At 43.9% G+C, this 23,804-nt stretch overlaps 1 protein-coding gene across 3 annotated transcripts in view; it reads left to right on the top strand.

Moving 5' to 3' along the window:
* The window catches only part of LOC141172505 (calcium-responsive transcription factor-like), a 61,164-nt gene that overhangs the window by 32,564 nt on the left and 4,796 nt on the right, over positions 1-23,804 (top strand). For all 3 annotated transcript variants that reach the window (XM_073656798.1, XM_073656797.1, XM_073656799.1), the window contains exons 7-9: positions 823-964; positions 4,567-4,751; positions 7,183-7,296. In XM_073656798.1, the coding sequence (XP_073512899.1) occupies positions 823-964; positions 4,567-4,751; positions 7,183-7,296 (441 nt within the window). The remainder of the gene's footprint in view (positions 1-822; positions 965-4,566; positions 4,752-7,182; positions 7,297-23,804) is intronic.

Here is a 23,804-nt window from a genome sequence, read left to right as displayed (position 1 = left end):
TAAGACGCGTCCCATTTTTACGCCCAAATTTGGGGGAAGAGTGCATCTTATAACCTGAAATATACGGTATGTTCTATTATTCCTCATTTTCTCTTTTTTTCTCTCCTAAGCCAGTGACATCTGTACACTGTGATAATCAATGTCTTCTCACCACAAGGATAGTTTATCAATAGTAAAGGGAATCCGTCAGCAGGTTTTTGCTACCCTATCTGAGAGCAGCATAATGTAGAGCCAGGGACCCTGATTCCCGCAATATGTCACTTACTGGGCTGCTTGCTGTAGTTTTTTTTTATAAAATCAATCTTTTATCAGCAGGAGATTATCAGTAGTGGACTACTTAGCCTGCTAGGTAGTCCAACCACAACCCCACCACTGATTGGCAGCTTTCTGCCTATACCCAGTGTACACAAGAAAGCAGCCAATCAGTGGTGTGGGCGGGGTTATATAGGGCTCAGCATTCAGAGAACTGCTAGATCTGCAGTCGTCCACTAGTGATAATCTCCTGCTAATAAAAGATTGATTTTATAAAAAAAAAAACTACAGCAAGCAGCCCAGTAAGTGATACATCACTGGAATCAAGGTCTCTACCCCTACATCGTGCTTGTCTCAGATTAGGTAGTAAAAATCTGGTGACAGATTCCCTTTAGATCTGTATAAAGCACGTGCCAATTTTTGTTTTTGGTTTTTTTTTCATTTTTGCTTGCACTACCAATGACTTCTGTATACAATGTTAATATATTCTTTATTTTCTCTCTTCCTATCTATGTTGCATGACATATTTCTCTTTTCCTATCTATGTTACATGACGTATTTCTCTGTTAGGAGATGTTGCTCTCCCATGACACCTGTCAGCTGAAAATGACGGATTCCTTAGAGAACGCTTTGCAGACCATCAGTGAGTTTGAGGAAAGTACAACCTCCAATTATATTGTTCTAGAAAAGCAGAAAGACTTTGGAAATGAAGGTAATCTTACTGCACAGTATTCTGTGACTATTCACTTAATTGTTCCTATTACCTTGTGACATAAAATTCTGTAATGTCAATGTGTTGCGGTTTTTTTACAAGCTGTGGAAAATGCGATATTTCAGCCATGCATGAATGCGTCCTTAGAGCGACGTGTTGTACTACATCTGATGATTGCCAATGGGGTCATGTTGCAACCCGCATCCTAACCTAAAAAATCCAGTCCTGTATCCAATTCTAATCACAGTTAAGAAACTGGAACACCCAGAAATGGCCACTGCGCGTTGTCCGGAGCTGTGCGGTTACAGTTATCTATACTTTTACATTTCCAGCAGTCACGGCACCAGATATTAGCGGATCGGAGTGGGTCAGATCCACAAATGTGGGTTTTTATTTTATTTTTTTAAGAAAGTCAGACACGATTTTCCTAGTTATACGAGCTAAGAGGATGACAAGATTAATTTTATTAAAGTATAAAATATATAATATACAATAGTCAATGGTAGAATTCAAGACAATGAGAAAAGTGCAGTGTGCCATTAAACTACAAGGCAGCAGGGTAGCTTTGCCAATATGGTAAAAGATAGTATATGTAATATAATACAGACCAAAGGCTCACCATTAAGGAATAAATACTAAACATCATAATATGATTGAGTAAAAGAATTATATAAAGTCCCAAATGCTTACCAAGGTCAGGCGGAGCACCCCAGCGGCAATGTAGCTGAAAGTGGGGATAGGAATTGCCTCAACGCGCGTTTCGCTAGGGGATTTTTCAGCTTTCTCAAGAGGCTGAGGGGTACTGAGTAAGATGACCTTAAATACCCATATATGGCGGTCATGTGTGTTATCACATGACCGCCACTAAACAAATAATGGTAAGATGCCGCCCACAGGTGGTGTGTGAACGGCGCATGCGCAGGGTCTCCCTAATCACCACCACGTGGGCTGCAGCCGTCATGCCCTCTGCGTGCACCCGGAAGCGTGGCATTGCCATAGCTCCAGGGACGGCCAGAGGGCAGAAGATAGCCCAGCGCGCACGGAGCAAGAGGGGACCACAGTGCAGGCTCACTACACCACTGTATGTATGAAATAGATAAGTACCGGGGCTTGACAGAATTCAGCCCTCAATATCGTATGGTAGCCCTAGTGTCAGACAGAATTTGGCAATGCAAAAAAGCGGTGCAATAGTCACAGAGGCACCGCAACATAACCTGGCCCCACTAATATGTACCAATGAACCAAGGGACATCAAATAATTAATTCAAAAAGAAGGGGGGAACACCGGACACAATAAGGTACACACAAGCGGACAAAAGGATAGCACCACATTAACATTATTAATAATACATATAAACAACAATATTAAGAATGCAGGCATCTGTATGTAAAATGGGGCCTGGGTAAAGATGTCCAGAAGTGGTCGGCACACGCGGACCCATCACATAATAGATCCACAGGGATACAAGGGTCATCTCAATAAGTACCTCTCTGAATACGAAAGAAATAGACAAATAAAAACAGAATTAAAAACACAATAAAGAAAATGAGTAAAATATCACCACAAAAAGACAGAATCGGCAAGATATGTATAAAGAGAACCTGTATTTATAAGGAGGAGGAAAAGCTTAAGGTTTTGTTTAAGCCATGCTGAGCCACAGTTTCCAAGGTGACGATCCACCTGGCCTCTTTTTGGGCCAGGAGTTGTTTGGCATTACCACCACGGGAGCCAAGATGTAAAGCATCTATCACACGTATTTTTAGCGATTTAGAGTCAGAGTTGTGCACATCCCTTCCGTCCTATATTAAGGACACAACGGACGTCTTAACAAGGCTTGACGGCATCCTTGTGGAGGAGGGTATATTGATGGTCATGGCTGATGTTGAGAGCCTGAAAAAAATTCTAGATATTTCTCAACATTTAATCATGAATGGCACGCAATGAAGCAGATACTTACTAAACATTGGAGTGTTCTCGGCATAATTGTATATTATGTATTTTATACTTTAATAAAATTAATCTGGTCATGCTAGTCAAACTTTGATCCTCCTTGTTCATATATGTAGCCTGAGTTGGCATTTTTACACCGGTGCTGGTATATCTGGCTTGCTACCAGCTACCAGGTGTCCCTTTTCGTATTATGTATTTGGCCGTTTGTTCTTCACGGTTTTCCTAGTTTCAGCCGCTAGTTTGAGTCGGTGTTGAATCATAGACGCAAAGTGTGCATCTATACTCATATAATCTAACTAGATGGTGGCCCGATTCTAACGCATCAGGTATTCTAGAATATGTATGCGTCCGACCGGGAGTGACTAATCAGCAAAGCAGTGTTTAAATGGGTTGTGCACTACTTTAAATTAACCCCCCAATGTATCCCCCCGGGGCCCCTAATGAATTTTGTAATTACGTCATCATGTCAATACTACTTGTGACAACATCGCCGACCACGCACAGCCAGCACGTAATTCCCCCGGCTGCAGCCGGCTCTTGCTTCCGCTTACATCACGACTATTTGCGGCTGCAGCCAAGGGTCTCCTGTTCCGTATACCACGGTGAATGACGGGCTGTGGGCGGGGTTATCCCAATATCGCTGATTGGTCGCGGCCAATCAGCAAACCGTGTTAGTGAGGACCGGGGAGCGGCGCTGCCTGTGCGGGTACTTCTGCTAGCTAGCGCCGGTTATCTCCCGGCTGCATCGCCGCTGACCTCTATCCGGCTACCGTCTGGATATCAGCGGCTAGGGCCGCTGATCTCCCGACGGCAAGTGTGAAGGGAGGACCGGGGAGCGAGGCCGCCGGTCGGGGTACTTCTGCTGCGAGCAGCCGGGAAATGACCGGCTAGCACCAGTCATCTCCCGACTGCGTCGCCGCTGATCTCCCGACGGTGGCCTGCGAGTTTCAAATCCGGCGCAAATTCGTGGCTGGGCTGCGCCAGTCGCTGATTGGTCGTGGCCAGCCGGCCACGACCAATCAGACAAGCGGTGTTTTAAATTTCGCGCCAATATCACTGATAGGTCGCACCCTCCCGGCCACGACCAATCAGTGAAGCGTGTTTCAAATCCAGCGCCACTTCGCGGCCGGACTGTGCTCGTTGCTGATTGGTGGCGGCCGCGACCAATCAGGACAGCGGTGTTTTAAATTTCGCGCCAATATCGCGAACCGTGTTAGTGAGGACCGGGGCTGCATCGCCGCTGACCTCCATGCGGCTACCGTCGGGAGATCAGCGGCTAGGGCCGCTGATCTCCCGACGGCAAGTGTGAAGGGAGGACCGGGGAGCGACGCCGCCTGTCGGGGTACTTCTGCTGCGAGCAGCCGGGAGATGACCAACTAGCGGCAGTCATCTCCCGGCTGCATCGCCGCTGACCTCCGTGCGGCAGATGAGCAGCTAACGGCCGCCATCTTGTTCTGAAATCCCGCGTCGCTGATTGGCCGTGGCCTGACCAATCAGCGACGCGGGATTTCCTGGACGGACAGACAGACGGGATAAGCCGATTATATAGTAGATGATGGTCCTCTCTACTGTATTTTATTGGATACATTTATTTTGTTAAATGATGCCATAACAAAACGGTTATCGTAACCTTTTATTGATATTTTTCAAGCATTCAGGCCCACAACCAAGTTTACCCTTCATTGGGAAGGACCGGTCATTAATAACGTCTCCCTACATGAGTATTCGGGAGTCCCTTTCATAATTGTCGGAAGAAAGGTATTTGGATGCCATTTTGGAAAGGATAGGGCGGCAGCCCGCAAAAGAAGATCTGCCGAGTTTATGAGTCAGACAGAGGTACTGAATGTATTTGAATATTTTGTAATACTTTCTGTACTTCTTTACAAACATTTTATACTATTTTTACACATGTGTACTAAGAAACAAAATGAACTTGCAAATGGTTTAAATAAAAAATATCCTAAAAATTGTAGAGATGAGTAAATAGATTCAAAATAAATCAGTCACTACATACAAAGAAATTCTGATTTTCCAAAATCCGATATTTTTGCAAATTGATTTGTCTGAATCTAGCCACCATTCTCCTGGATTCTTTTAAGGGCAGTGAAGGGGTTTAAAAATATACTCGCCAAGCTCCTCACTTGTCCTGCTGGCGCGGCTCACTGCCCAGTCCTCTGCGGACTTTAACCCTGTGGCCCCAGCCTTCTTCTGTTTCCTTTTCTCTGTGACTAGGCCTCATTCAGCATCATGACATTGAAAGGTGATGCACATTATGGCATTGCCCAAGGCTTTCTCAGCTTTGTGAGCAATGATAAGTAAATAAATACACAAGAGAAGAAGACCAGAAGCAAAGGAAAGGAGCCCCAGGGAGTAGTATAGGTGAGGTTTAGTGCTGGTGGTCGGTGCTGAAGAGTAAAGACTGAAGAGAAGACCGGATGGAGGAAGCCAACGGAGGACTGAGCAGAGCGCTGTGGCGGCAGAATAGGTGAAGGGCGAGATGAGGCTTAGTTAGTGCCGTTGGTGCTGAAGGGAGAAGACCACATGGAGGAAGTCAACGGAGGACTGGGCAAGGAGCTGTGGTGGCAGGACAGGTGAAGGGCGAGATGAGGCTTAGTGCTAGTGGTGCTGAAGAGAGAAGACCAGATGGAGGAAGCCAACAGAGGACTGGGCAAGGAGCTGTGGCAGCAGGACAGGTGAAGGACGAGATGAGGCTTAGTTAGTTAGGAGAAGCGGAAAAAATATGCAGCATTTCTGCATCGTGGGCACTTAGTGCCGGTGGTGATGATGAAGAGTGAAGACTGAAGAGAACACCAGAGGGAGGGAGCCAGCAGAGGACTGGGCAGCAAGCATGGGGCGTGGGGAGCACTGAATATTCATGCTCCTTAATAGCGGTATACAGTGTAGACGCGCTGCTGCTGCTTCCGGCTATCTCCTGTGCCCGCTGTTAAAGGGCATGAATATTCAACCTCTCTCCACGCGTGGGGAGGGGGTGAATATTTATGCCCTTTAATGAGCTGGCACAGGAGACAGCCGGCAGCAGCCGCAGCGCGGCTCCGCTGTGTGTCGGCTATGAAGCCGAGTGAAGTCACTGCTCCCCGTGCACACAGACTCGGCGTGGGGAGCAGTGACTTCCGGCAGCTGATCTCTCCTTGTGAGCCGCGCATGGCAGTGACGTCATGCGAGGCTCACATGGAGAGATCAGTGCAGACAGACCGGACGGAGCGCTGGCCGAGAGAAGAAAGGTGAGTAGGAGTGTTTTATTTTTTTTTTTTAATGTGCAGCATGATGGGGATTAGGGGGACCATGCATACCAGGACAGGGATTAGGGGTGCCATGCATACCAGGACAGGGATGAGGGGTGCCAAGCATACCAGGACAGGGATTAGGGGTGCCATGCATACCAGGACAGGGATGAGGGGTGCCATGCATACCAGGACAGGGAAGAGGGGTGCCATGCATACCAGGACAGGGAAGAGGGGTGCCATGCATACCAGGACAGGGATGAGGGGTGCCATGCATACCAGGACAGGGATGAGGGGTGCCATGCATACCAGGACAGGGATGAGGGGTGCCATGCATACCAGGACAGGGATGAAGGGTGCCATGCATACCAGGACAGGGATGAGGGGTGCCATGCATACCAGGACAAGGATGAGGGGTGCCATGCATACCAGGATGGAGGGATACCAGGCATACCTGGATGGGGATGGGGACCACGTATAAAAGGAAGGGGGGCGGCATATATACCAGGATGGGGGATATTGTCAGAATTGGGGGACATTACCCCTATACCAGTGTCAGCAGAAGACCCCCTCCCCCTTAAAAGTGCATCATAACCACATTTTTTTCTTAAATTTTTATTTTTTTCATTTTCCTCTAAAACCTAGGTGCATTTTATGGTCCAGTGCGTCTTATAGTCCGAAAAATACAGTAAATTAAATTGGGCCATGGGTCTTCATATGTACTTTATGGTATTGCTGAGATTTACTTTAAAATGTTGTGGTGCCTCAGAGAAAACAAAGCTTGAAAAACAAGCCAGGCACTGGGAGAAGAGTCCACTCCGGCTTATCCCGGCTCAGCTTTATTGATAGGTCTGCCCCCTATAGGCCAATAGGGGCGCCGCCCAGAGGACCCTTATTCCTGTGCCGGACTCATTTTTCAAAGAATGTAAAACTTAGGTTTCGGTGATGAAAGGTCCCGTCTAGATTTTCTGTTGCCTATAGGGTTTTTTTATATAACTATTTCATATTCTTTTATTATTTTATAGATTATTGATTGTCCTTTGGTAAAACGGAGAAAATTAGTAATGCAAAATACAAAGAAAAAGGACTGTCCAGCCAAAATCTATATGTATCATATAATGAAATTTCCAGACTTTCAGGTATAGTAATACACGGTACATTTCTGACGTATATTTACATTTATAATTTGCATTATAATACTATATTGGACCTGTGTGTACAATGCTTTAAAAGGCCTAGATCTGAAAATTTTAAAAAAAATAAATAAAATAATGGTTTCCTCACTTATCAATCCACCAGTCTCCATATCACTGCCCAGGTCCCCCACTGGTTCTCTTACAACTTCATCTAGCCTGGATCGTGTGTGACCACTGCAGCTTGATTTGGAGAAGTCTCTCCTGACTGCTCCAGATTCCCTGGACCATCAAGTGACGGAAGGTTGCTCCCCAGCCGGAAAGGCTAACATCTGTGGTTGGGCACCTGCCACTGAATGGGACGTAAATAGTGACCCTGAGTTAACAGGGGCAACGTTAACCACCACTTGAGAGACTGGCAACAGCCAAGGGAGAGACGGATAGGCCAATCCAGGGACTGTAATGACCTCTCCCAAAAGGCTAGAAACGTGTTCTCTGTCGTGACCTTGAACGAAATGGAACAAACAGCACTCTCTCGAATGTAGTCACCATCTTTCCTAGAACCTTCATGCAAAATCGAAGGGACTGCTTGCCTGTACGCTTCAAAGTTCTTATGGCAGACCTAAGAGATAATCTCTTCTCCTCTGGAAGAAATACTGATTCCTGAACAGTGTCGAACACCATTCTCAGAAACTGTAGCTGCTGTGTTGGAACCAAAATAGACTTTGTCCTGTTGACAATCCAACTGAATCACTCCAAAGTCTGTAGAACGATCTGCAGGCTCTCTAGGTCCTGAGCAAAGGATGGTAATTTAACAAGAATATCATCCAGATAGAGGAAAACAATTATCCCCCTGGACTGTAGCAGCGCCTTAACCAAGACCAGGATCTTTGGGAATACCCTGGGCGCTATGGCCAGTCCAAATATGAGAGCCCTGAACTGATAGTGATCTTGATTGTACACAAAGTGAAGAAATGGGAAGCAGGGTGTGGCCTGAAGCTCAACCAGCATGAACATGTCTGCCTGAGCTCCTGCAAACATCCACCTGAAAAGCGATTTCAAAGCCTTCCAAGAGGACCCATCTACCCCATTTTAGATAGGAGCCTGCCTGGATCCCTTGGGAACATTTTGGACCCTCTTGGATTACAATTTCTTCCTCAGGGAAAGAAAAGAAAAGGGCCTCCTTTCAGATCTCAGTGCCTGGAAAAAGAGCGGAGTCATAGTGCTCTGACAGATTTGCAGCTGAAGACTAAAGCCCGGATAAAGGTTTCTCTTACCTTTACAATCCATTGTGGTTCAGATCCAGTGTAACATACCTGGCGGCGTCCTTGCATGGTGGTCCATCTCCCACTGTGCAAGAGCGCGCACTTGATCTCCAGTCCAGAATGTCTCTCTGGCTTCCCTCCATGCTGTCTGTTTGTGTCTGTTTCTGCTGCTTAAGGGCGGCGCCCGATCACTTCCTGCTTTTTGTACCTGCTGTGGGTCACACCCCTTGTGCGTCCTCAGCCTATTGCTGTCTGTCACCTGGTATATAGCTCAGCTGCTCCCATCTATTCCTGCCTGAGCATAGTGTTTCATTCAGTGTGTGCTTGCACTCTGAAGGTGCCAGGTCCCGTTCTGTGTTCTCTTGTCTGCCTATCCTGGAGGCTGTATTTCCAGGCCTGTCTGAACACGCTCCTAGCCTGTTCCTCCTGCCTTCTAGGGGCCGATTACCTAGACCCGTTCCTGTATCTTGTCTGACCTGTCTGAACACGCTCCTAGCCTGTTCCTCCCGCCTTCTAGGGGCCGATTACCTAGACCCGCTCCTGTATCTTGTCTGAACACGCTCCTTGCCTGTTCGTCCTGCCTCTCTGGGGGCCGTATTCCCAGACCCGCTCCTGTATTCCGCTGCAGTGTCGGTCTCCTCCGTACACTCAGTTCCAGTCTGAACTCTCTCCTATCCTTTACCTGTTTTGCCTCTATGTCCGTTCCCTTCCTTTTTCTGCAGAGTCTGAACTCGTACCTAACTCCTGCTTGTTGTCTCTGTACTCCCGTTTGTGAGTTTGTGGTCCACTCGCTACTTCTCTGCTAGTACCCTGTGGGTGTCTGGCTCTGCCTTTCCCTTCCTGTCTGTTCCGTGTGAACAGAGCCCTGTCCCCCCTACTCAGCCTAGCCTGCTCTGACTCCTTTGCTCACCGCTCCGGCGGTTCTAGCCTGCTCTGACTCCTTTGCTCACCGCTCCGGCGGTTCTAGCCTGCTCTGACTCCTTTGCTCACCGCTCCGGCGGTTCTAGTCTGCTCTGACTCCTTTGCTTACCGCTCCGGCGGTTCTAGCCTGCTCTGACTCCTTGCTCACTGCTCCGCAGCCTTGCTCCGCTCTGACCCTTTTGCTCACTGCTCCGGCAGCCTTGCTCCGCTCTGACCCTTTTGCTCACTGCTCCGGCAGTCCTGTCCTGCCCTGCTTCTGCCCGCTGCTCCGGCAGTCCTGTCCTGCCCTGCTTCTGCCCGCTGCTCCGGCAGTCCTGTCCTGTCCTGCCCTGCTTCTGCCCGCTGCTCCGGCAGTCCTGTCCTGCCCTGCTTCTGCCCGCTGCTCCGGCAGTCCTGTCCTGCCCTGCTTCTGCCCGCTGCTCCGGCAGTCCTGTCCTGCCCTGCTTGTGCTCGCTGCTCCTGCAGCCCCGTCCTGCTCTGTTTTCGCCCACCGCTTCGGGCGTTCCCTCTCTGCTGTGGTTGTCTACCGCATCTGCGGTTCTGTGACCCAGTCTGTACTGGGTCTTAACCTTTCTGTGCTCCAGCCCGTCCTTTCGGCCAGTACCTCCCTGCCTGCATACTTGCCTGTATCCACCCATCTGCATACTTGCCGTGTTTGCTTACATCCACCAGTCTGTGCCAGCCTAACCTGCCTGTTCCTGAGTCCCAGTGTGTACTGGGTCCTATCCCGCCTGTGTTCCTACCTGCTAGTGCCTCCCTGTCTGCACTCTAGCTGCGCTTGCCTTTACCCGCCTGCCTGCATACCAGTCGTGCCTGCCTATACCCTCCAGTCTGTGCGCCAGCCTAACCAGCCTGTTCCAGTAATCCCTGTGTGGGTCAACCCCCGTGTCCGGAGTTTGACCTGGAGTAGCACCTGGTCCCTCTGCCCGGTTTCTCCCTGGTGCACTGGCGTCGTATGCCGTCGTGCCATCTTGGTCGGATCGGCCAGATACTTAGTCACGCCCCTCCAGGCACTCTCCGGTTCATGGTCCAGTGGAACCACAACACCCGCACACGCCAGTCAGTCCGGGCGTGTGCATAACATCCAGTATGTGAAATGTCATTCTCTAAAGAAAAAGATGCTTTAAAACACAAGAAGTCCCCTTCCCACCGGATCAAAGGAGAAGATACCTGCTCCGGCATTCCATCTGTTACAGAGGTTATACCATTATCCAAAGAAGGATCCTTACTTTCAAAGGAGCTCTGCAACACAGATCCAGAGTGTGACACATCTTCCTTGAAGAAAAAACATCCTTTACAACAGAAGTCTTCTCCACGTCGGACCAAACAAGAAGACACCAGCAAGAAAGACACAAGCCAAAGCAAGATCCCTGCTCCGCCGTAGAACCTTCAGTTCCAGTGTTATCCAAAGATCTTCTGCTTTCCACGGTACCCTCGCTGCGTTGACCTAAGGTGTGCGATGATATCTCCTAAGAAGAGGGACTTAACCCTTCAGATATCGCCCTCTACAACACTAAGAGATCTGGACAACCCTCGCACGGTAAGCAAACTTCCTTTGCCTCAGCGCAGGGCGATAGACTCAGAACGTGGCGCCTTGAGGCTTCAGCTGCCAATCACAGTGAAGAGTCCCCGTACTCTCACAAAGAGTCAGAGCTCCCTGTGAGTGCGGAAGAGAGCTCAGCCTTACCCAGCTCTCAGCCTTCTTCTATGCCACCAACGAGCAGCTTACTGATCACACCGCACAGTTTAGAAACTTTAGAGGACAATCATAAGGAAGAGTTCATGCATCTCCTTAAGGGGTCAGGACCTTCCTTAAGCATCGGAACTGTAATAGATGCATGCAATACTTCTTCACCTGCATTTTTACTGAATAGCTCATTGACTAATATGGCAAATGTTACCTTACTGGCTAGTAAAGGTAATAAAGATGATATCCAAAAACGTGCTTATGACATAAATTACTCTACAGTAGTTGTCAGACCCAAGGAAAGGGCTTTAACAACCAAATCTATGATCCTTCCACAAGATGCAGATGTATCTAATTTAAATAAACCTACAAGGTCAAGCATTATGACCAAGGTTAGAAATGACTTGGAACAATGGGGGAATAAATCTATACCACAAGGTAGGAATATGGAAGCTCCCTCTAATTCTACTTTAAGACGCTCCACTTCCCTCAGATCACTTAGGTCTGAATCTTTTCGGGACTTTCAAGGTAATTGTGATGTAGTAGAGGACATAGAGGTGGACCCTTTTAATAGGTGCATGATACCAACAAGAGGGAAAAGAAAAGGAGTGGGGAGTGACAGAAACGTAATTGTTGATAAATCGGTCTGTGACGCCGATCCTGATAATCAGATGATTACTCACCAAACGTAACCCCAGTAAAAAATCGTCCCAGACTAGATAAAGGCTCTCCTCTTACCTCCTATGACACAAAAAGCAATAATAACTCATCACTTACTATTTTGGACACATCAATCGCTAACTTGACAGTACATGAGAACTTTATTAGAGAATTATTTATGGCCTCTGCAAACCAAGTGGAACTTAATCTAAGCAAGAAAATGGACACTCTACAACAATCCATGGATAATATTAACATTAAGATGGGAGAAACTGTTAAAAAAGTTGATGAGGTTTCAATTAAACAAGACGCCCTAGAAAAAGACCATACCTATTTGAAAGAAGAGGTTAAGCAACTAAAATTAAAACTAACCGACATAGAGGACAGAAACAGAAGAAATAATTTAAAATTCAGGGGAATTCCTGAAAATGTCCCACCAAATAAACTGTCATCCTTTATCAAGGATCTAACAAAAAAAGCTCTCCCATCAACAACACCAATAGACTCAACGATAGAGCCCACAGACTCCCGAAACCTAAATTTCTTCCAAAGAAATCCCTAGAGAAGTTATTGCAAGGTTTCACTTCTATCACATAAAAGAACAACTATTGGACTATATGAAGAAGAATTCCAACCTACCGGCACCATTTGAAAACATCAGAATCTAGACAGACCTTTCTAAAGAAACACTGAAACTAAGGAAATAATTTGTGGACATAACAAATATCTTGAGAGCTCGGAACATACCATACAAATGGGGATTTCCCACTAAACTCATCATATTCTATAAAGGGTCCACACATATAATCCAAGACATGGAAGAAGGAAGGAGATTCCTTGTACAACACGATCTGACCGAGACAATGGATCAATCACCTTCGCCAGGAAAGGGAGAAGGTGACACTTGAACTTAATTTCACTTTTCAGTCTATGCTTCGTAAGCTTGATTAATCCTCTGGATTTATTATTGCTTCATGTCAACAGGTGGACTTTCCTCTGGCCGAACTTTTTTTTTTCCCCCACATTAGTAAAGGCTAGTCCTTTACTCAGGTCGTCTGAACCAGATTGGTGTATTTCAGTTTTGTTTTTTTTCTCCCTTTTTTTCTCTTTGTTTTCCTGATGGTTCTTATATTACTCTGTTATTTGTTTGCATTCACATATACAGAATTTTTTTGTGTTTGCACTCGATATGTAATAATCAACCTTTCTTTACAGACAACTGTTATAGGTATCTGGTCTAAATGTCTATTTTACTGTTTTTTTATAAATGGAGGTTAAAATTATGTCCTTGAATACCAAGGGACTCAACAGCCCTATGAAACGATATCTCGTTTGGAAGGACGCAAAATCGTCAGGTTCTGATATCATAGCAGTCCAAGAAACCAAATTTTCATTTATCAACCCCCCTAAATTTTCACATAAAAATTACCCACATATCTATAGTTCATCCATGGAGAAAAAAAGAGCAGGAGTACTCACGGCTATTAAGGATACGGTTACGTTTGAATTTATTTCGGAAATCAAAGATGACAATGGTCGCTTTCATGTCCTTAGTTGCAAGATAAACAATATTGAAAGCACAATAGTAAATATATACGCCCCCAATAAGGGTCAGATTTCGTTTTTAAATAAAATCATGAAAAAAGTGAAAAAAAAAACTGGAGACTTAAGGCTGCGTGCCCACGTAGCGTTTTTCAAGCGTTATGCTGCGGAATTTCCGCAGCGTAAACGCTTGTGAAACGCTAGGTAATCCGCACCACATGGTCCCCAAGGGGATTCCGCATGTTCTATGCGCAGCGTTTATGCTGCGTACAAAAATCCGCAGCATGTTCATTAATTTTGCGGAAGCGCAGCGGAATGGCCGCCATTGACTTGCATTGAGACGCATAGAATCCGCATCTGTATATTTGTACAAGCGGATTCTATGCATCTCTATGTGCAGATGGTACCCAGTTCTGGAGGAGAGAAGACTCTCATTCAGACCTGGGTACCATTGTACCTGTAAAAAAAGAATAAAATAAAAAATAAAGTTTATACTCACCTTTCCGAAGGCTCTCTCTGCTTGCCGGCAGCGCTGAAGGACCTTCGGTAACGTCAGTCATGTGACCGCAGGCCCTTCACCGCTCTGTCTCGCGATATGCCGGCAGCCAGGAACCAGCCAGGAAGCAGCGCTGCAGCACACGCCGGGGCATCGGGGGTGAGTATAGCTTTATTTTTTTTATTTTTACGGTCACACTGTATAAATCCATGCCTTTTGCATGGATTTATACAGTGTGACCTAGTTGTCAAGCACTTTCCAAGTGATGCTATCGCCTGGAAAGTGCTTGTCAGTCCGCATGCGGAAACACATGCGTTAACGCATGTGGATACGCATGTGAATCCGCATGTATTCTGCAGGAAAAACGCATGCACAATCTGCATGCGTTTTTTTGCCAGGGAGATGCAGAAATGCTGCAGAAATTTTCTGCTTCATTTCTGCATCGTGGGCACATAGCCTAATTGTCCTAGGGGATTTTAATATCATCCCAGACCAACTAGTAGACACCACGGCTACTCCCAGATATAAGATTTTTACTTTAAAAAAATGGTTAAATCAAGAAAATCTCTACGATGCTTTTAGATGTTTGAATGCGTCCTCTAGAGAATACACATTTTATTCAGATAGATATCACACTTTCACCAGAATAGATTTAGTTTGTACAAATATTCATTCACTACTAAAAATTAAAGAGGTCACCATAGGAAACCTCACATGGTCAGACCATGCCCCAGTATTCTTTTCATTTTTAACTTCTAACAATTGTGAGCGAACCAGAATATGGAGATGCAAATCATTTCTATTAAAACATCCACTGTATAAAAATAAAATTGAAAACTCTTTAAAAAATTACTTTAAGGAAAATGCTTCACAAGAAATTGCACAATATGGAACGCCCACAAGGCAGTTCTGAGGGGACTGCTTATCCAACTTAACTCACAATATAATAAAATTCAGAGGTATATGACCCCAAGGCTATAGGGTCTAGGAGAGGGGAAAAGACAGAAAACACAGGCACAGATCTAAGTGCAGATTATTAGGTTCAGCTATTTTTCAGAAGCTAATTTGCTCACCTTTGATGTAGCTTGTGGCATAGCGTATCGACCTCTTAGGTCTGACTGAGATGCCTTGACTCCTTGGTGTGCAGCTATAGTCTGGATACAACGGATCTCTCAGCCAGGAGACCGTGGAATGAAGGTCAGGAGAAAATGAAAGGATTCATCCAGTTAGTTCAGCGCTCCCAGGAGACAGGCACCAGGCAGAGGTATTAAAAGTCTTCAGAAATTTACTTAGATAAAAATCATCATAAAAAAAGATACATAGAACAATGCGTTTCGGCTATATATTGGTACAGAATAGCCTTCCTCAGGTAAGATATTGCTTACCTGAGGAAGGCTATTCTTTACCAATATATAGCCGAAACGCGTTGTTCTATGTATCTTTTTTTATGATGATTTTTATCTAAGTAAATTTCTGAAGACTTTTAATACCTCTGCCTGGTGCCTGTCTCCTGGGAGCGCTGAACTGACTGGATGAATCCTTTCATTTTCTCCTGACTAATATAATAAAATTAAAATTCAGGAAATTACTGACAACATTAACAAAGAAGAAAAACGGCAACAAACTAATCCATACATAGTCCACATTCAAAAATCCTGAAACTAAGATTGGAACTAAAATCTCAATTAATAGAAAAATATGATAAAAATGATACAATCCATTAAGATAAGGCATTATTTTGAATACAAGATGTCCAAATTAATGGCAGAAAAAATCAAACAACAAAGAATAAAAACAAAAGTCACACATATCCAAAAATCAAATAATCTTCTATCACACCCAAAGGACATCTCTGAAGCCTTCGCTTCATATTATTATGCATTATATAATCTTAAAGATAATTTGGATGTACAACAACCCAAAGAAATAGATATAAATAACTTTTTATCTGGTATTCAACTCCCAGTACTGAATGAAGTACAATTAGCTTGTTTAAACGCCCCCTTTTCGGGTCCAGAAGTCGAGACCACATTATATAAATTAAAAGAAAATAAGGCCCCAGGTCCTGATGGCTTCTCAAATGACTATTATTCAACTTTCAAACATATCCTATCTACTCCCTTGACCAATTTTTTTAATCCAACAACTGAAGAAAAAAACATGCCATCTGAGAACCTCCAAGCCAATATTATAGTGATTTCCAAGCAACAAACAGATCCCACATTAATCTCAAATTACAGGCCTATATCCCTTCTTAATACAGATATCAAAGTGTTGGCAAAAATAATAACAAATAGATTATCAGAATTTTTACCTAGCTTGATACATACGGATCAAGTCGGGTTTGTAAAGGGCAGACAAACATCAGACGGAGAACCTTAGACTTGATTGCCCACGTAGAAAAAATAAAAATTCCTTCAATACTTCTCTCTATCGATGCTGAAAAAGCATTTGATAGGATTAACTGGAGCGATATGTTTGCAACTTTATCTAAATTTGGTATCCATGGTCCAATTTTTAATGCCATCTCAACCTTATACACATGTCCATCAACTAATGTTTTGGTAAATAATCTCCATTCTAAATTTTTTAACATATCCAATGGCACACGGCAAGGCTGTCCACTATCCCCGATCCTCTTTACCCTGATAATGGAGCCTTTTGTAGAAGCGATCAGGATGAATAATTTAATCACAGGTGTTCCAACGAATAAAAGACAATACAAGATAAGCCTTTTCGCGGATGATTTCATTTTAACGTCAACAAACCCACTGAACTCTATCCGGGAACTAACTCATTTAATTAAAGAATTCTCTAAAATCTCATATTATAAAATTAACCCAAGTAAATCAAAAATCTTAAGTTTTAACATAGATCCAGAGACAAAAAATATAATAAAAAATGAATTTCCTTACACATGGGGAAAAAGCCAATATTACATATCTTGGGATTAAATTGACTAAACCCGGGGACAAGATTATAGAAATAAATCTAACATCTATAAAGAAATACAATAAAGCATTTCTAAGATAGAAACTTCTTGGTTGGGAAAAATAATTATATATAAAATGTCTCTGCTTCCCAAGCTCCAATATATTTTTCGCACCATACCTCTTCTTATTCCACAAGTCTGGATGAACAAATTTCAAAAACAATTATCAAACTTTATCTGGAGTTGAAAACCTCCTAGAATTTCTAAACGGATTAGTTATCAACACAAATTAAATGGAGGCATGAGTGTCCCCAATTTAAATGCGTACCACCTTGCTAATTTAGTCATGCAGAGTACGAACTGCCTCCTAAATTCACCCATTGAACTCTGTTGGATCGAATTAGAGAGAGAATTCAACAAGGACTTACCCTTTTTTATCAATGGTATTGTCATTTTCTTTTTGACAAATCATTAGATTTACCGTTACATCCGGCCATCAAATCAACAATATTAGCATGGAAATTGCTGTTTAATGCAACGAATTCTAACATCATACCAGCCAATCTAGAAAATATCCCTATTTCCACTCTCAAAATTGACGTTTTAAATTTTGACCATATATTATAGGAGAAAAAAAGGGATCAAAGATTTCTCTGGAATACTGAAGGAAAATAAAGCAGATTCCTTTTACACTTTTCAGCAACTCAAACAGAAATATAGGCTTCCTGATCTAGAATTTTATACATATCTTGAGATAAGGAAATATATCAGAAAAAAAAAATACAAATTCCCTTTGGTTATTTCTAGAGAAATATTTTGTCTTTTTTGAAAAACCCAGAAAAGAACACTTTGTGGAACACAAAAAAAACATTTATGCAAATTTCAATGAAGATAATTTATTTACAAAACAAATGTATATGAATAACTGGGAAAGAGATCTAGGTACTCAATTCTCCACAGAAAGATGGAGGAAAGCAATTAAAATGACATACACAAACTCAATTAATGCTAGCTTGCAAGAAACCTATTATACAACCTTGACTAGGTGGGATTTCACACCGGTAAGGATGCACAAAGCATTCCAGAATCAATCTGAATCCTGCTGGAGACACTGTGGACTCAAAGGTAGCCTTTATCATATACTATGGGAATGTCCATTAATAGTAAATTTATGGAAAGAAGTATTTGAATTACTGAGCAAAGTATGTAATGTAGATATCCTTTATTCTCCTAATTTAGCATTTCTTTCATTGGAAGCAGAAGACCTATCTCAAAAAGTTAGACCAATTGCTATCCATCTTTTTTTGGTTACAAAATTACTTATAACAACTAATTGGAAACAAACGAATGAGCCTTTAATTTATCAGAGGTAATTGACAGAGTAACCACAAATAACACTTTTGAACTAGCGGCCGCCATGAGAAATAACACAATGAATAAGTATGATACTCATTGGTCCTTATGGAGCACTCATTTTTCCTCTAAAGAGTCCCGATAAGATCTAAGACTTTTCCCAAGGTAATATTAATACCTTCGCAACCTTGGGTTTTGTCGTTTTTGCTTTTTCGTTTTTTGCTCCCCTTGTTCCCAGAGCCATAGCGTTTTTATTTATTGGACAATATGGCCGTGTGAGGGGTTATTTTTTGCGGGACAAGTTGTACTTTTCAACGCCATTACTAGTTTTGCCATATCGTGTACGGGAAAACGGGAAAAAAATTCCAAGTGCGGTAAAATTGCAAACAAAGTGCAATACCACAGTTGTTTTTTATTTATTTTTTTTACCACGTTCACTGAATGCTAAAACTGACCTGCCATTCTTATTCTCCAGATCATTACGAGTTCGTAGACACCAAACATGTATAGGTTATTTTATATAAGTGGTGAAAAAAAATTCCAAAATTTGGTAAAAAAAAAACTAAAAAAAAATAGCGCCATTTTCCGAGACCTGTAGCGTCTCCATTTTTCGTGATCCGGGGCTGGGTGAGGGCTTATTTTTTGCGCGCCTGGCTGACGTTTTTATTAACATTTTGGGGTAGATCCGATGTTTTGATCGCCCGTTATTGCATTTTATTGCAATTTTGCGGCGACCAAAAAACGTAATTCTGGCGTTTAGAATTTTTTTCTCGTTACACCGTTTACCGATCGGATTAATTCTTTTTTTATATTGATAGATGGGGCGATTCTGAACGCGGCGATACCAAATATGTGTATGTGGGGGTTTTTTTTTATATATATTTTATTTTGAATGGTGCGAAAGGGGGGTGATTTAAACTTTTTTATTTTTTTTATATTTTTAAAAAAAAAATGTTTTCACTTACTGCATGCTTCAATAGTCTCCATAGGAGACTAGAAGCAGCAGTTGTCTGATCGCCTCTGCTACATATAGGGGATGAGCAGATCCCCTGCATGCAGCAGAAATGGTCCTGTGCTATGAGCGCCGACCACTAGGTGGCGCACATAGCGACCAGATCATGACAACCACAGGCGTCTGCTGCAGACCCTGGGTTGTCATGCCCACCCATCGGTGACACGCGATCACGTGACGGGGTCGCCGATGGGCGGGGCTTATGACGTGCAACCCGGAAGCGCGCGTTAAATGCCGCTGTCGGAGATTGACAGCGGCATTTAACATGTTAACAGCCGCGGGTGGATCGCGATTCCACCCGCGGCTGTTGCGGGCACATGTCAGCTGTAATAATCAGCTGACATGTGCTCGGTTCAGTGAGGGCTCAGCGCAGCAGCCCTCACTGAACCGGGGGTACGCAAATGTGCGTACTAATACGGCAAGGGTTGGAAAGGGGTTAATACCAGATACCTCTTTTTTTTTTTTTTTACCTTTTCCTGAAAATAATGGGTTCTTTGATTTATGTTCAGATTTTAAGTAGAGTGCAAATGGTTTGGTTGACCTACTGTAAATTCACATTTATTTCCTATGTCCCTCCAATCCTTCCCCAACCATATACCCTTGCCTTCCCTTCCTACTGACCTTGTTATTTGCATGTTTTTAATCCCATCGTGTGTATTCTATCCCCCCCCCCCCATTAAAAAACAATAAAGATAATTTGAAATAAGAAATGGGAAGCTATCGCCTGGTCGAAACTGACTCTCATGCTGGGAGGGCGAGAGCAAAAGAAACGATCCTGAGAGAATGGTGAACTCTATTCTGTAACCCAAAGAGATGACCTCCCTGACCCAAAGATCACAGATTGCCCCAAGCCATGCCTTCTGAAAAAAGAGGAGGCAGCCACTCAACCAGAAAGAATCCCCGAGTGGGGGCCGCCCGTCAAGCATTGACCGTCCTGCTGCCTATAGATCTGGAGGGCCTAGCCCCTGATCCAGAAGGGCGTCCGGCTGTGTTGGTCTAAAGGCTCTTATGGGAGACTTTCGGTGTAACCTGCCGACCCAAATTGTCCGGTGCTGGAAACTGACAGAAGGGACTAACCTGCAAGATGTCACTCCTCCAAAAAGGATGGTGCTTTGTATCCGCCCCCGGTAGCCAACAGTTTATCACATCCACATTGCAGGAATCTGTTCCCCCTGTGAGTTTGCTATCCCACGAGGAGGAAGACGCCAAGGTGCTTCTGTGACCCCACACCACTTAAAAAGTGTCGTGCCAAACCAGGAAAGGGAAGAGGCAGATGAGGGACGGTAACCCAGCGTGCCAGAACACTGCCGCTAATTGGCTGAAAGACCGGCCGCACTGATAAGCCAGGTGTAATACGATTTGGCCGAGAGCTCATACGGCCACACACGCTTGAGGCCTGCCTAATGGAACCGGGGACTCACAAAAACTGCATCTGGCCTGCTACCACACAGCCCGCAGAGAGAGAGAGACGCCCGCACTTCAGCGCACCGGCCTGTCTAACCCTGACCAGCTAAAGCCAAAGGGACCGCAAATGGGCAAGTAGAACAGTCAGCAGCAGCACCTGGCCCCCGCACATGGACCGTCCCCTTCTCTCCCCTGGAGCTGTACACTGGTAACTACCACCCCAAGGAAAGGAATAGAGGAGGGTAGGAATGGGGAGACGGGGGTGGGGGAGGCTCATGTCAGGGTTATACTTACTGGACCTGAAGATCTGAATCCCTTTAACTTCTGCTCCATGCACACGTGCGCTATATGGGGCGGTGAGCAAGAGTTGGTTGGCTTACGGACCACCGCCCCAGTACCTGGCTGCCGACAGTGTCAAGTTATATTGGTCTGGCCACGCCGACATGTGAGGACACATACTGAACAATGACAGCCGGTCCTCTCTGACGCTACGTGCGTGAAACAGGGTGCACAATTACTCTGTTTTTGAAATGAATGTCACCGGGTAGCAAAGTGCTTAGCGCCTAACCTAAGACAGATCTGAGATAGACCTCTCTTCCAACTGACTTCTAAAAACTGAGGAAGCCGGACTCCAGCTGAGGTATAGTCTGCTGGGGAGGAGACCTTTTTTTTAAATGAAACAATAGTCTTCTGCCTCCTGGACGCTGACACTATCCCAATGGTTCTGTGTCCTCCAGTGAGACAAGCGATTATTTTTTTTTTAACTAATTATTTGTTTGGAGATAAAGTATTAATGTTTCAAAATGACATAAGTGCAAACTTTTAGATGAGAAAATATTGGATGAAAAACACCTGGGGGATGGGGCAATCAAGGAAATAGAAGGGAAAAGAGGAGAAAGGCCCAAGAGGAAGTCAATCTACACAATGGATGGAACTTATCAAGAGTCATCAGAATCTATAGTGTTCTATTAAAGTAGGGGCGGTGTGGTTGCATGGGATAAATACTTTTATATTTAATTATTATCTCACTGGATTACAAGTGCAGCAATACCAAATATGCTTTTTTTTTTACATTTTGTCATTTTTGTTCAGGGAAAAGAGTGATCTAAAGAGTGTGTGATCTAAACGTGTGTGTGTGTACACTCCCTGACAGAAGTTATGTCGCTTATCCATGTTATGTAAATAAAAGCTTATAACCTGACGTTAAATTCATCCATTGGTTTTATAAATTACTCTTTTGAAAGCTGAAACCCCCCCCAGATTTGGTTTAGGTTAAGAAAATAAATTGCCATCAATGCTGAAATATTGATCATTTAATGAACACAGAATGGTCAGATTTTGGCAAGACAAAAGTTTTGTCGCCTGTTCATATAATGCACCCAAACCTAGTTTACATCCTTACCAGTGCTCAGTAAATGTTCGGTTAATTAGTGGGTGTGTATAAAAAGAAACCCTGCACCCCAGACCTTCACTTGAATTGCAACTTGAGCTCTGACAACATGCCAAAAATCCACCCTGCGACCAAAGCCTTGATTATCAAGAGGCTGAAGACCAGATCCACTGCAGAGGTGGCTGGCACCTTTAATGTGTCTTAGCATCAAGTACAAAGAATTAAAAAAAAGATTTGAAGAGACTGGAGATGTGTTTGACAAGTCCAGGTCCTGCAGACCCCGCAAGACAACTGCTCAGGAGGAACGTTTGTTGGTTAGAAAATCCAAAGCAAGCCCCTCTTCCACTGCAGCAGAGCTCCAACAGGCCTGGTCACCTCAAGTTCCAGTGTCAATTAGAACAGTTTGTAGGATTCTGTCTCGAAATGACCTCCATGGTCGAATTAGTGCCCAGAAGCCAGCACTAAACAAAAGGCAAATAAAAAATCGTGTGGAATTTGCAAAGTCCCACAGCCTGCTAAACAGATGGATGCTGGAAAAGTGGCAGAAGGTGGATTTCTCTGATGAATCTTCAGTAGAATTACATCACAGCCGCCGCAAATATTGCAGACCTTCTGAAGCCTGTATGGATCCAAAATACACCCAGAAAACAGTTAGATTTGGTGGTGGAAAGATCATGGTCTGGGGTTACATTCAGTATGGGGGTTTGCGAAACATTTGCAAGGTGGAAGGCAATATCAATAGCTTAAAATATCAAGAAGTATTAGCTACCTCTTACATTACAAATCATAATAGGGGTCAAATTCTGCAGCAGGATGGTGCTCCATCTCATACATCCATCTCTACAACAAAGTTCCTGCAGGCAAAAAAGATCAAGGTGCTCAAGGACTGGCCAGTCCAGTCACCAGACATGAACATCATTGAGCATGTTTGGGGTAGGATGAAAGCGGAAGCTTGGAAGACAAAACCAAAGAATCTAGATGAACTCTGGGAGGCATGCAAGACGGCATTCTCTGCTATTCCTGATGACTTCATTAATAAATTGTATGAATCATTGTTGAACCGCATGGATGCTGTCCTTCAAGCTCATGGAAGTCACACAAAATATTAAATATGACTCTAATAGCACCACAACTTCATTCACCAATGTTAAGCAACATATATTTGTATTTTAAGATAATTATTTGTTTGAATATCACATTACTTTCTGTGGGCGACAAAACTTTTGTCTTGCCAAAATCTGACCATTCTGTGTTCATTAAATGATCAATATTTCAGCATTGATGCTAATTTATATTCTTAACCTAAACCAAATTTGGGAGGGTTTCAGCTTTCAAAAGAGTAATTTATAAAATCAATGGATGAATTTAACGTCAGGTTATAAGCTTTTATTTACATAACAAGGATAAGCGACATAACTTCTGTCAGGGAGTGTATGTATATATAATGTATACTTTGTATATGTGTGTATGTACAGGTGCATCTCACTAAATTCAAATATCAAAAAGTTAATTTATTTCAGTTCTTCAATACAAAAAGTGAAACTCATATTATATAGAGTCATTACAAGCAGAGTGATCTATTTGAAGTGTTTTTCTGTTAAAGGGTTTGTCCACTACTTATTATCCCCTCCCCAATGTATCCCCCCCGGGGCCCATAAGTGTCTTTGTAATTACCTTCTGTTGCCGGTTCTGCCTGTGAGCGGCGCTATCACTGGCCACTCACAGGCATTACATGTCCCCCGGCTGCAGCTGGCTCTGACGTCGTGACAAGTCCAGGCTGCAGCCGAGGGTCGCTCTTCTGCATTCCACCAGTGGCTGCTGGGTTGTGGGCGCTACGCCAGATGACCAGGAC

Source organism: Phyllobates terribilis, unplaced genomic scaffold, assembly GCF_046119375.1.
Source record: "Phyllobates terribilis strain yellow unplaced genomic scaffold, ASM4611937v1 Scaffold_12__6_contigs__length_324123572, whole genome shotgun sequence".
Lineage (NCBI taxonomy): Eukaryota > Metazoa > Chordata > Amphibia > Anura > Dendrobatidae > Phyllobates > Phyllobates terribilis.
This window is presented reverse-complemented; position numbering and strand designations above follow the sequence as displayed.